The sequence below is a fragment of the Lithobates pipiens genome, unplaced genomic scaffold (assembly GCF_037356315.1).
Source record: "Lithobates pipiens isolate NorthernLeopardFrog02 unplaced genomic scaffold, aLitPip1_a1.2 Scaffold_27, whole genome shotgun sequence".
Taxonomy (NCBI): domain Eukaryota; kingdom Metazoa; phylum Chordata; class Amphibia; order Anura; family Ranidae; genus Lithobates; species Lithobates pipiens.
Window position 1 is genome coordinate 44,180,836 of NW_027507788.1, and position 14,404 is coordinate 44,195,239.

General features: G+C 46.5%; 1 protein-coding gene across 5 annotated transcripts in view; it reads left to right on the forward strand.

Annotated features, from left to right (window-relative positions):
* The window catches only part of ALG9 (ALG9 alpha-1,2-mannosyltransferase), a 297,401-nt gene that overhangs the window by 61,392 nt on the left and 221,605 nt on the right, over positions 1-14,404 (forward strand). For all 5 annotated transcript variants that reach the window (XM_077456930.1, XM_077456931.1, XM_077456932.1 and 2 more), the window contains exon 8: positions 1,295-1,400. In XM_077456930.1, the coding sequence (XP_077313056.1) occupies positions 1,295-1,400 (106 nt within the window). The remainder of the gene's footprint in view (positions 1-1,294; positions 1,401-14,404) is intronic.

Consider the following 14,404-nt stretch of genomic DNA (forward strand, 5'->3'; position numbering starts at 1 on the left):
ATCATCTTATAGCCTAGGCTGTCTTTATGTAAAGCAACAATTTTTTTTTTTCAGATCCTCAGAGAGGTCTTTGCCATGAGGTGCCATGTTGAACTTCCAGTAACCTGTATGTGAGAGTGATAACATCAAATTTAACACACCTGGGAAAATTGCTAATTGGGCCCAATTTGGACATTTTCACTTAGGGGTGTACTCACTTTTTTAATTCACCTTGAATATATAAAATTTACAATGCACTTGAAATGAAATGACAAAGATGCACTGCAATAAAACAAAGTGGTCACAGGTAAAACTAGAAATCCAGCATTTCAGGAGAAGCAAAAAATCTGATGCTGCTGGATGGCCAGAGGGGGAGCTCTGGGATCATGTAAACAGAAAAACAAAGAAATACAGCCCTAAAGGATCATAGTGCAGTATATTTAGTGAGCATTTACTGGTAGAAGAATATAATAAAATGCAGTCACAAACATTGGCGTGAAAGAGGGCATGTTATGTAATGTGTTGGCAGCCTAATCAAGTCCGCACCAAACCTCAGAGGTGCTGTGAAAGACCAGCTGGGCTGGATGGATGGACGATTGTAGCTAAAGTGCCTCCATGCACAAGGGGGAAAGCCATCCATCACTGACAGTCCAGACACGCCCACGGGATGCCATCACACATCAGGGATGCTAAAATGCGGGTGCAGAGAGATGCGTTTCTAGGGGAGTTCCTCTTTCATTAGTCTCCATATTTGAATGTTGGTTGATAATGACAATTCATAGACTAAATTATCGCTGGTCTTGAATTCCAGTTGTGCTAATCTGAGAATTGGCAGTCATTACTTTCACATTTACTGGGTTACTGCTGTAAATTTTTGCAGGCACTATATGCAGGACCCTGTATCTATACCCACTGATACAATTGAATGTTTTTTGATGCATCAGATATTTTGTTTTGTATGCAATTGGTATAATGACACATCCAGAGGAATTATAGACATGCAGAGAAAACCAGGAAAGTTTCTTTTAGCAATAGACTAAGAGCAACAGACAACCTTGCAGCTTTATATGTATACATTACAATAACTATAATAACTCAATAACTTTCTGGCCAAAAAAAAAGTAAAGCTTTTACAGGTTAGCCAGCCAATCATAACCAATTATGTGTTTCAGTTTTTGCTCTGGGTTGATATTGTATCTTTCTTGGAAGAGGTTTCTCCTGGAAGTGCCCCATACTATCTTATCTAACTATTCGTTAGCTTTGCTTTATTATGATTATAAAACAAAATTAGTAAATTTGTATTTCTCTGTTGCAGGTTCCCCTGGTGGCTATAGACAGTTATTACTATGGAAAGCTTGTCATAGCGCCTCTTAATATTGTGATGTACAATGTCTTTACACCTCATGGACCTGACTTGTATGGTAAGTGTCTATTTCTCATAAAGCTTTATAAATTTATATATATACAAGTTAAGTCTTGACTTGTTATTGAAGCTTTTGTTACCGTGAAAAAAAAAAGTAAAAAGGATCCTGTTCCCTTAAAGCATGTTATATAGCATAGTGCTTTGTCCTGTGTAATTTGGCCCTCGTATAACCTAAAATACCTGGCTGATTCTGCCTGGTTCTATCTTTCCCCCTGGCCTATTATGGTTGCTAAACCCAGACACTGTGGTCAGTTTACGTACCTCCATCATTCGCAGCCCTGCTCTCCTCTGTCCTCTTCCCCCTCCCTTCCCTGCCTGTCACTTCCATACACTCCTCAGAGTTCTCAGGCCCTTCCGCTATAGCTGTCAGCCAGAGAGAGGAGAGAGCCAAGGAGTCAGCATTTTTTTTTTATATATAGCAAAGACACTGGGATCCTTAATGTTATTTTACAGAGGGGGTGGCATGATCATAATTTAGTGGCTTAACAACCACTTTAACTATTTTAAAATAATGGACCTAGGCAAACAGAATTTCATGAGAGTACAATATTAGGGATACAGTGTTGGCTAGCGCTACAGAGGAAAAAGATTTGGGAGTACTTATTTCAGATGATTGCAAAATAAGCAAACAGTGAGGCTATGCAGTAAGAGAAGAAAATTCTAGGGTGCAACACTAGAGGGATCACCAGCATGAGGAAGAAGGTCCTGATTCCCTTTATATACACTATCTCACAAAAGTGAGTATGCCGCTTTCCGTTGTGGGCATCCGCCCTCCTTCCTCTGCTCAGCCTGGTCCTGTCCCCTTGCGGACATGTGCACTTGCCGTAGGTGGGCAAAAATTCAGGTTGCGGCCTACTAGGGCACGCGCTGTGGAGACTCTGAGGGCGACCCCCTTTTGGAGGGGTTGTTTAAGTGGGCCCTCCGTAGGTGCCCCCCAAAGGGACCTTAGTGGATGACCCCTGTGAGGGGCCTTGGTGGATGCCTCCTGCGAGGTCACAGCCAGTGCCCTCTGTGAAACGGTTCAGTGGTGCCCCCTGTGCGAGATTTCTGTAGGCACCCCTTGTGCGGGATCTCAGCCAGTGCCCCCTGTGAGGGGTCCAGTGGTGTCCTCTGTGTGGGGTATCAAGCGCGCCAGTGCTCCTTGTGAGGAGCCTGGGTCAGCGTCCCCCTTGTAGGACCTCGGTGATGCCTTTGTGTGGGGCCTAAGGTGTCGGAGGTCTCAGTCGATGTCCTCATCGGTCTCGACTGATCCTTTGTCTTGCTCTGCCGTCGTGAATGTGGCCCACCTTGCGGGGTTGGGGGCCACACTCCCTGTCCTGTCAGTTAGATGGGTTGTTCCTCCACAACTGCAGTGGCGCACAAGAAGGTACTGGTTGTCTCCCTTATTACGTCTGTGCGGGATACTTTAAAGATGGAGGATGCAGCTGTGGCTGCAGCAGAAGTGCCGGTCCCCTTGGCACTCATAAACTCTTGCACTGCAAAAGCGTTCCCTTCTCCCTCCTATTTTGGGATAGTTGTTCATAAACACTGGGAGTGTCCAAAGCGTCCTTTTGTGGTTCCAAAGATGCTTCGCTGTGAGGTACCCCTTTGTGGGGTCCTTCCTTAGGAAGTGGACTGTTCCACCAGTAGTGAATCCCCCTGTCTTTAGGGTGCGCAAGGTGACCATGATTCTGGGAGGAGTCTCCGGCTTTTAAGAATCCGGCTGACATACCTGGAAGGGGAGCAGATTCCCTCTGATTTCACTGAGTTGGTGGACCAGTTGGTCTGGGGGCTGCAGTTCATATGTGATGCCTCTTGGACACAGTTCCCTTGGTTGCTAAGCTCTCTGTTTCTGCAGTGGTGCTTAGACATGTATTGGGGTTTAAGTGTTGGTCTGTGGACTGGGCTTCTAAAAAAGCTTTCACTGGGTTACCATTTCAAGGCAATTGTCTGTTTGGGGCTACCCTGGATGACATTGTTACGAGTCTCAGAGGAGGGAAGTGTATATGCCGTCCACAGTCTGAAATGGGGAAAAGGACCTCGTAGCGGATTCAGTCCTTCTCGGCACGCATTGGGCCTGATCTGGTGAGATGAGAGTGGGGCTCCCTAGACCCATGGACAAGGCCCCTTCAGCATGACAAATGACCTATGTCCTAGTGTTCCTGCCTTGAACCCCGAAAAGGGTTTTTTCCTTCCAATTGGCACCTGTCACCGTACTGTGGGCAGTTCTCCTTGGGGCTGCACAAGCCCTGTTGCTTCAGGGTGTGCTTGTCACGGTTTTAGTGGGTACAGAATGGAGTCTATCTGCACGGTGGTGGCATCCCTTCATCATGGAGATTTTTGGGCTTCTGTCTAAATCCCTTATGCTTATTTACCCACTCCAATATGTGCCCAACACTTCCTCCATTTTACTGTGGGAAAAGAGCATTTTCAGCTCACGGTGTTGACTTTTGGTTTCTCCTACACCCCTTGCGTACTTACAAAGGTGTACAAAGGCTTGGACTATCTTCTTCTGCGAGCAGAATCCTCGACTGCCCTGAGGGGCAGACCTCAGTTATCAGTTGGCTTCTATACTACCTGAAGTCTGCTCTGGCTCCTTCCAGAAAATTGGATTATCTGGGCCTGACTCTGTCTTCATCTCTGACCAGAGTGTTTCTGCCTCTTGACAAACTCCAGAAGTTGCATGCTACGTTTCAACTACTTTTGTCTTGCAGGTGGGTGTTGGGCCTGATGGTACCTACCTTTTGAGGCGGTTCCATTTGGGCAGTTCCATACAACCAGGACATGTTTCATCGTATATGTCTCCGATGGGGCACTCCCGAGGTATACCTGTTGGCATCCCGGCTTAATGGAAAGGTACTGAGGTTTCTGCCAAGGTCAGGGACTCCTCTGGTGGACACCGCAGACGCTCTGGTGGCCCCGTGGGGCCAGTATAGTCAGATCTACGCCTCTCCTCCTCCCAACATTCTGCTGCGGCTTTTGCATAGGATCGAGGCCGAAGGGATTGTGGTCATTCTTGTGGGCCTGGATGGTCTTGTCGGTCTTGGTACGCTGACCTAGTGCACTTGGTCGCTGAAATCCCTTGACATCAGCCTCTCATGGAGGTTCTACTGTCCCAAGGACCGATCTTCCATCCTGCTTCAGTCGCTGGTTTTTGAAGGCCCGGCTGTTATGAGCCAGTTGCTGAAGTTACGACGCTGCTGAAGGCTAGGAAGCCTTCCTCTGGGAAGATTTACCACTGGACTTTGTATAGCATACATAGCCTGGTGTGAGGCGCTTGCCATTTACCCTTGTTCTTTCTCGGTGGCTCGGATTTCAACTTTCCTTCACAGGTGGGTTGAGCAGAACTTGGCTTGAGTACTATCAAGGACCAGGTGTCTGCCTTGATGGTTTTCTTCCGTGTCCCCTGGTCTCGCCCTCCCTGGTGCTTAATTAAGGGGTTCGACATCTACCTGCACCGGTGCTGTCGCTGCTACTGCCGTGGGATCTACTCTTGGTGCGTTCGGTTCTACAGGAGCCTCCCTTTGAAAATATTCGGAAGGTTCTTCTGCTTGCTGTGTTTCAGATGGTGGCTTCTTTGATTGCTATCACCTCTGCTCTCAGAGTGTCGGAACTGTAGGCGTTACTGTGTCATACTTCTTACCTGGTGATCCAAAAAGATGAAGTTGTTCTTCGCCCTTGTCCGTGGTTCCTTCCTTTGTTTCCTTTTGATTACAGACATTATATTGCCTTTCCTGTGTTCCCAGGTCAAAATGTCCTAAGAGATTTACCTTACATGCCCTGAGTGTGTTCGGGCAATTCGAGTGTATTTGGCAGTCACAGGGCCTTTTCGGAGATGAGACTCACTGTGATCATGGACGGGCCAAAAAGGGGCTGTGACCTTTTTAGGGGGCTCAGACAGATGATGACTCTGGTCTATTCTATCAGGGGTTGGGTTCCTCTTTTTCCCTGTTGCGGTGCATTCTACCTGGCTGCTTATAGCTTTTGGGGCCTTCCATCATTAAGCATCAACTGTGCTGGTTGTCGGTGTACACTTTCACAAAATTCTAAAAAAAAACGTAGCTGTGCTGGCATCATAGGATGCTTCTTTTGGCCGCAAGGTGTTGCAGGCTGCTGTTTAGAGGGTCTATTCCCTCTTGAAGTGGAATATTCAGGTTTGTTTCTGTGTTGAGCTCCTGTTACCTGATTGGCTCTTGTGTTAGCCTTGGCATTTTTTGTTGTCCCACCCCTCACGTTTGGCACTGCTTTGGGACATCCCTATGGATCTGAGTAAGTCAATGTCGATGTGTCTGTCAATGAACAAATCAAGTGTCATTCCTGATGAAGTGTCTTTACACGAAATTCATAGATAGGATGCAACCTCGTTTTAGTTCTTCATCTTTGTAATTATCAACCCCCTTATTATTTACTTACACAGAGTATACACTCCATACTTTGTTAACTGGAATGTGCTGACATTTTGGTTTTAAGGTTGTATGTACATAAACTATCTGAATATATTTTTATATGTCATTTTCATATGTCTATGAACTGTACTTCTTTCAACTTGGCGTTTAATGTACTGCATACTGAGTGCGAGTCTATACCCTCTTTTATGTGAATAAAGTAATTTAGTCACTATATATATCTTGTCCTGTTTAGCTGCCACTTGCCTCATACAAAGTCCCAACTTCCCTTCTATAACTCAAATGAACGAATGAGAAAATAGGAGTTTTGACTTATCATAAAATCAGTTTCTCTGAGTTCATTGACAGATACAGCACCCACACCTCTATGAAGTTTTTAATGCTTCTGACACTGCTTGGGACAAAACTGAAGGCCTATAGCAAAGAATGGGGGGGGTGTATATCACTTAGGACTGCTCATGGGCGTAGTTAAGTCTTTTTTTCTGCCTAGTGTCCTACTCCTGTAGGGAGCGATGTAACCCTATGGTTCTGAATAAGGAAGCGCTGTGTCTGTCGATGAACTCAAAAATCCTATATTTTTTTACTTTTTGATTTAATTTTTAATATTCTATCCCTGTTCAGAAGTGTCATACTCTTCCTCTAGATGTCTTTATATGGCTATTCTTCCAATTCCCTAAGATTCCCCTTATCCATTATGGAAAGAACGTCATCAAATGGAGACTAGCCAAAATAAATACATTGCAGGAAACAAAAATCGAAATGTTCCTTTAATGAATAGATTGGGGGCAGCTACCTGCTGTGGTGATTGCACTGTGATAAGGAACAACTGAAGGCCCGCCCCAGTGTCCAGACGAAGCTACTTGATCCATTTGCTAAACGCTTTGACGTCATTAGCGTCACATGGCGCCTCTTTCCAACATGTCTCGGAAGGGAGCCCTGTGAAGGGCCAGTGAAGATTGAGGGATACATGCGCTACTTGGCACTTATATCAGATGGCATCTGGAAGATTTGCCTGAAGAGAACATAGAAGCTGTGGAGGAGTTTACCATCTGAGGCCATCAATGGAGGAGGGCACTGTCCCAGGAGGGTATTATATGGCCGGTGTTGTACCTTATGTTGACCCACTGTGCCATTTAAAAAAACAAAACTGTTTTCATCGTTATAAGGGGGGGGGGGGGGTTTAGACATTAACCAACAAAAAATGTATATAGTTCAATGAACATGGTTACATAATATAGCTACCTATGGATTCTTTAAACACTGTTTGCATGAGAACTGTAAGGAACGACATATCAGAACGCTCACACCTCCTGTGTATGTAGGGTGAAACTGATACGGAAATCTTGATATGCCAAAAAATGCTATTTGCTCTTGCTCAAAATGGGTCTCCTGCAAAAAAAAACTATTGCTGGTTTGTAGAACTTTGTTTCAAGAACTTTTTGCAGATCAATTTGATGCAGTGTGCGGTGTATGGTCTGAGCACTAACAGGCTGACCCCCCCACCCCTTCAACCTCTGCACAATGCTGGCAGGCTCATACATCTATTTCCCAAAGACAACCTCTGGATATGACGCTGAGCACATGCAGTCAACATCTTTGGTCAACCATGACGAGGCCTGTTCTGAGTGGAACCTGTCCTGTTAAACCGCTGTATGGTCTTGGCCACTGTGCTGCACCTCAGTTTCAGGGTCTAGGCAATCTTCTTATAGCCTCGGGAGGAGGTGCTGCCATCTTCGGTAAGGGAATCAGTAAGTGAAGTCTTGTGGCTTCACAGCTTGGTTCCCTACTGTGCATGAACGAGTTACGCTGTGCATCCTCTCTGGTCCCTGCTGTCTTCTGGGACCTGTGTGTCTTCCAGAAGACAGCGGCGGAGGAGGGGCCGGACATGGCGTAGATCACCGCTGAGCCTGCTGAGATCTATGCCCGGAAGTGGGAGCAAATACCTGAATTATACAGGTATCTTCTCCCTCCTGAAAGGTGACAAATGTGACACCAGAGGGGGGATGGGGGCGGAATCCGATCAGCAGATGTTCCATTTTTGGGTCGAACTGTAATAATTTTTAATTTAACTAAACTTATACAACTATAATAGTTCAGACAACTAAAATACGACTAAAACTAAAATGGCATTTTAGTCAAAACACTATGACTAAAACCTAAGCCAGTGCAGTATATTCCCCAAACCTGCAAATTAATTTAAAGCTTTTACATGTTTTATATGTAAAATAATCTTCTACCTCTCAAGCTCCCCACACACTTTAGAATCTGACTGTTTGATCTCCTTTAGGCTCCATTCACACCTAGGCGATTTGAATTGCGGGCATACGTGACGTGATACGTGCGATTCTGCCTGCGATTCCAAATTGCGGGACGCGTTTGCGATGACATTGATTTATAATGGCACGCCAATTGTGATACAATGTTTTTGGTGTGATGAATCGCAACGTGCGAAGCTTGTCACTCAAAAAGGAGCAGCACGATTTATCAATGCAAAATCGCACACTGATTGGGGGGCCATTAAAAATGAATGGCATCGCAAGCGCGTTCCACGTTTTGCCATGATTTTGGATTTGCGGACAGAAGCGCGGCGATCACGTATAGATGGTGGAATTGCTGCGGTGATCGAACTGGAGGTGGGCGCGGGTTTCTGCTAAAACCAGGTAGCTACTCTCCTCCCCCCTCACTCAAAAAAGGGGCAAAATAGAAGCATAGTGGGAAGGAGGGTATAAAACAGAACTTCCCATTTTCAGCAGGTGCCACCTCGCACAAGAGATTTTTCAGTCATCCGCCAAAAGTTATTTGGCTGTTCCTGATATACACATCTAGCTAGAGGTAATTGCAACTATGTATTCATTTCAACTTGGCACAGTTAACACCAAATACAATAATCTCACATATGCTCAAAGGGATATTTACAGATATATAAAAGTGAAAGGGCCTTCACGCTACTATTTAGAGGTGTAAAACTACGAATAGGGAAAAGGGTAGTGATAAACCTCATATAAAAAAAAAAATTAATTACATGAGTATACAAATAGTACAATAAATCCAAATAAAATACACCTAACAAGTGTCCCAAAATATATGTGCACGTGCAAATTTGCAATCAAAGTGCTAATAACTGCAGCTGGACCTAGTAGTATTTCATAAAATACCAGACAGTAAAAATAAAGTAAATAGTGATCCTGCGCAGAACCAATGTGTAATAATAAATATTTAAAGTGCTACGTGCTTAAAGATAAATAATAAATAATAGTGAATGTTCAAAAAACAGGCACAACATATAAAGTGCATATGATAAGTCTAAAAATGTTGTTCAATGGCACCAGAGGTATTCAAAAAATTCAGAGAAACAGCAAGTGAAAGATGTTTTTATAACACGAGAAGATATGGGCTCTCAGAACTCTCACCTCCACTCCTTGAAAAAATAGCACATCAAGCAAAGCAAACAGCCTCCGTTCTGTCTTTTACCACCAGGGGGGCTTCAGTTGTAAATGACTGGAAAATCATAGCCATCCACACTGGGCCACCAGGGGGCCATTCATCCCTGTATTAACTGTATTGTAAACCAGGTAAGGATTTCCACGAATATATGCCACTCAATGAGAATACATAGGGAGAAGGAAAAGGCTCCAATAGTGTAGTATTTCATTAAAAAGTATGGTTTAATTTAAAGTAAAAATCAGACTCTAACATTTTATAAAAGATAAACAGCACACAAAGAAAATGGTGTCCTGGCGTCTTCCGCCAGTCTTATGTCACTTCCGGTATTGCGTCACGCCCACTCCCTACGCGTTACGTCAATTACGTGACTTCTTCAGGGAATTCCTGAAAAAAACGCACCTTCCCATTGATGTGCATTAAGAACGCATCAGCTATTTTTAGCGGCGTTTTACCACTGGATTTGCGGAGCATTTCGGCCGCTAGCGGGGCGCTTTTACCCCCGCTAGCGGGGCGCTTTTACCCCCCGCTAGCGGCCAAGAAAGGGGGATGGGGAGCAGCGGTGGAGGAGCGGTAAACACACCGCTCCTTCACCACTCCAAAGAAGCTGCTGGCAGGACTTTTCCCTGACGTCCTGCCAGCACACCTCGGGCTTTCACACTACAAACGATGGTGCAGCTTTTTTAGGGCGGATTGCAGGCGCCTGCAAAACGCCCTGGTGTGAAAGGGGTCTAAAATTGCAGCTTACTAATCATTGAATGTGATGGCTGCTTTTGTTTCTTTTTTTAGGCTTTTCTCTCCCTCTGTTTTTACCTGGTGATCTGGCCAATAACACACAGTGCCCCCACTCTGGATGGAGCACAGGGGGCACCTTTGGAAAGCAGCATTATCAGTCTGGGGGGTGGGAAGTGTTAGATGCACTAGCATTTTAACCCTTTCATGACTAAGTCTATTTTTGACATTTGGTGTTTACAAGTTAAAATCTGTATTTTTTGCTAGAAAATTAGAACCCCCAAACATTATATATATATATTAGCAGAGAATCTAGAGAATAAAATGGCGATTGTTGCAATATTTTATGTCACACGGTATTTGTGCAGCGGTGTTTTAAAGTAACTTTTTGGGAAAAGGGATTTTTACTTTATATAATGTGAAAGATGATGTTATGCTGAGTAAATAGATACCAAACATGTCATGCTTTATAATTGCACGCACTCGTGAAATGGTGACAAACTATGGTACCTAAAAATCTCCATAGGTAACGCTTTCAATTTTTTTTTAACGGTTACCAGGTTAGAGTTACAGAGAAGGTCTAATGCTAGAATTATTGCTCTCGCTCTGACGATCACGGCGATACCTCACATGTGTGATTTGAACACCGTTTACATATGCGGGAGCGACTTCCATATGCGTTTTCTTTGCTGCGTGAGCTCACGGCGACAGGGGCGCTTTAAAAGAAAATTCTAATTTATTTTATTTAATTTAAAATTAATAAATTGTTTTTAAAAAAATTTATAAAAATTTGATCACTTTTATTGCTGTCACAAGGAATGTAAACATCCCTTGTGGCAGTAATAGGTGGTGACAGGTACTCTTTTTTTCTCGATTCTGAATGCTGTATATATTTTTTAAACCAACGCCATTGGCAGCTGAGTAAACGGGAAGTGACGTCATGGCGTCGCTTCCATGTTTACGTTCAGGAGACTGGAATGAAGCCTCTTACGGCTTCAAGCCAGTCTGTTTCTAGCCACTAGAAGCTGTGGATTGTTGGAACGAGAGCCCCGGTAAGAGCGGCGGGAGGGGGGGGGCGTCCGCTCCCGCTCCTTCGGTATAACAGCCGAGCGGCTTTTAGCCGCATTGGTTGTTAGAGCTGGAAAGCCGATTGCTGGCTCTAAAAAAACAGTACCGGGATGATGCCTGCAGCTGCATAACTGTCAGGAAATGTTCCATCCGCTGATAATATCTGTCTTTTGGCATGCAGTACTGAGGTCCACCAGCAGGCGTCTCCTGGCAGTTTGGAACTGTCAGGAGAGCTTTTCCCTGCTGTTATTTCATCTTTGGGCTGCAGTACTGGTGTCCACCAGCGGATGGATCCTGGCAGTATGGAGCAGACAGCACCTCCTGCAATCAGGTGTCACTTGAGGCCAATCACAGGCCTATAAATAGCTGGCAAGCACTCACATGTTTGCCTTGTTATTGTCCTTGTGCCCTGACCTGCTGCTTGTGATCCTGATTCTGTACCTGTTCCCGTGCCCTGAACCTGTTTCCCTGTCCTGGTCCCTACCCTGTCCCACCTGTTACCATCATCCCTGCCCTGCAGTCTGATCTGTCCATCCTCTCCCTGTCCTGTGTTCCTTACCCCATCTGCTGATCTCCCGGTGTATGACCTTGGCCTGGCTTGTGTCTCTGATTCTGGACTGCCCTTGTTTATCTACTGAACCTCTGTGCATGACCCTGGCCTGTCTATCGTTTATGATCCTGGTATTTCCCATTTATTGTACATATTTGTTTGTTGTTATTTGGGGGTCTCTGTTGGTTGATTTATTGCACTGTGTGGTTGTACTTTAATTATTCACTTCCCTTAATAAATCATTATATTTCACTTATACACGTTTGGGTTTCCTCTGTTGCAGTCCACACAGTTCTGGTCTTAGCTGATATATGACAGAATACCAAGGCCATCCCTGACCAGAAGTGGCTACACAGAGGGACCATCTTGGTTCAGGTTGCTTACTGAAATGAATTTAGAGGTGATTCGTTATTATGCTTTGCTGGCGTCTGAGAGTAGTGACCATCTCCGCCAGACACTGAAAGAGTGGACCAGTGATCAGCTGTTGGAAACCATTAGTTTAGCCCACTCCTGGGTTGATCAGGGCTGTATGCTGTTTGGGGATGTTCAGCCGTTAATTCAAATCTGCACAGAGCTGGCCCTGCCCTGCATCCCGGGGGGCCATGATGATTTTTCTCCCCCTTTCAGTATTAATCAAGTCACATCACTGGTATGGCTTCTGGAAGATGATTCCCCTTACTTTTTTGAGCATTACACAGCCTGTTCCCAACAGATGATATTAGCATGTGTTGATTCTGTACAATCCCTTGTCAGACAGGCAGTATGTAACCCACAGTTTGTACAACCACTACTTTTAGCATGGTGTGGTATTTTGCAATCAGCCACAGCCAGCCCACAACAAACCATCTCTGCTACCAAACACCTGCCTGCCCAAGAAACTCTTCCTCCATCACCTATGGCAACCTCAGTTTCAGCCCAATATACTCTACTCCCCACCAAATATCAATACCCTGTTTCTTCCTGCTGCACATATCCTGCCTTTAATCCAACTGCCTCTTTCCCATGGCCCACTATCCCTCAAGAACTTCCCCCAGTCACTGTTACCTCTTCCCTGCCATATTCCAACCCTTCTCTCCAGTCTGCTTCATCCCCTACCTATAGATCTGCAGCTACCTACAGGACTTCAGTAGCTAAATCTAAAAAGAGAAGGAAGTTCTTTCCAACCCATTTGATCCTGCCAGTAACGCAACCTGCCTCCACACCAACCAACCTGCTCCAGTCTGCCTGCATGTCAGCTGAACCTGATCACCCATCTGATTCTGACAAACATATGCCTGCTATCCAGCCAGTGTCTCCGCCTGAAGTTCCTGTGCCCCAGTCTGATGTGCCTGACGTCCCAGTGCCTGCTGTCCAGCGTGACCTCCCAGCCTTCCAGTCTTATGTCCCCCTGCCATCCTTCCAGTCTGACGTCCCGCTGCCATCCTTCCAGTCTGACGTCCCGCTGCCGTCCTTCCAGTCTGACGTCCCGCTGCCGTCCTTCCAGTCTGACGTCCCGCTGCCGTCCTTCCAGTCTGACGTCCCGCTGCCGTCCTTCCAGTCTGACGTCCCGCTGCCGTCCTTCCAGTCTGACGTCCCGCTGCCGTCCTTCCAGTCTGACGTCCCGCTGCCGTCCTTCCAGTCTGATGTCCCGCTTTCATCCTTCCAGTCTGACGTCCCGCTGCCGTCCTTCCAGCCTGATGTCCCAACCTTCCAGTCTGATGTCCCGTCCTTCTAGTCTGATGTCCCGTCCTTCTAGTCTGATGTCCCGTCCTTCTAGTCTGATGTCCCGTCCTTCTAGTCTGATGTCCCGTCCTTCCAGTCTGATGTCCCGGCCTTCCAGTCTGATGTCCCGGCCTTCCAGTCTGATGTCCCGGCCTTCCAGTCTGATGTCCCGGCCTTCCAGTCTGATGTCCCGGCCTTCCAGTCTGATGTCCCGGCCTTCCAGTCTGATGTCCCGGCCTTCCAGTCTGATGTCCCGGCCTTCCAGTCTGATGTCCCGGCCTTCCAGTCTGATGTCCCGGCCTTCCAGTCTGATGTCCCGGCCTTCCAGTCTGATCCGGCATTGCAGTTTGATGTTTCGGCCTTCCAGTCTGATGTTCGGGCCTTCCAGTCTGATGTCCCTCTGCCGCCCTTCCAGTCTGATGTTCCGGCCTTCCAGTTTGATGTTCCGGCATTGCAGTTTGATGTTCCGGCCTTCCAGTTTGATGTTCCGGCCTTCCAGACTGATGTTCCGGCCTTCCAGTCTGATGTCCCGCTGCTGGCCTTCCAGTCTGATGTTTTGGCCTTCCAGTCTGATGTTCTGGCCTTCCAGTCTGATGTCCCGGCCTTCCAGTCTGATGTCCCGGCCTTCCAGTCTGATGTCCCGGCCTTTCAGTCTGATGTCCCGGCCTTTCAGTCTGATGTCCCGGCCTTTCAGTCTGATGTCCCGGCCTTTCAGTCTGATGTCCCGGCCTTTCAGTCTGATGTCCCGGCCTTCCAGTCTGATGTCCCGGCCTTCCAGTCTGATGTCCCGGCCTTCCAGTCTGATGTCCCGGCCTTCCAGTCTGATGTCCCGGCCTTCCAGTCTGATGTCCCGGCCTTCCAGTCTGATGTCCCGGCCTTCCAGTCTGATGTCCCGGCCTTTCAGTCTGATGTCCCGGCCTTTCAGTCTGATGTCCCGGCCTTTCAGTCTGATGTCCCGGCCTTTCAGTCTGATGTCCCGGCCTTTCAGTCTGATGTCCCGGCCTTTCAGTCTGATGTCCCGGCCTTTCAGTCTGATGTCCCGGCCTTTCAGTCTGATGTCCCGGCCTTTCAGTCTGATGTCCCGGCCTTTCAGTCTGATGTCCCGGCCTTTCAGTCTGATGTCCC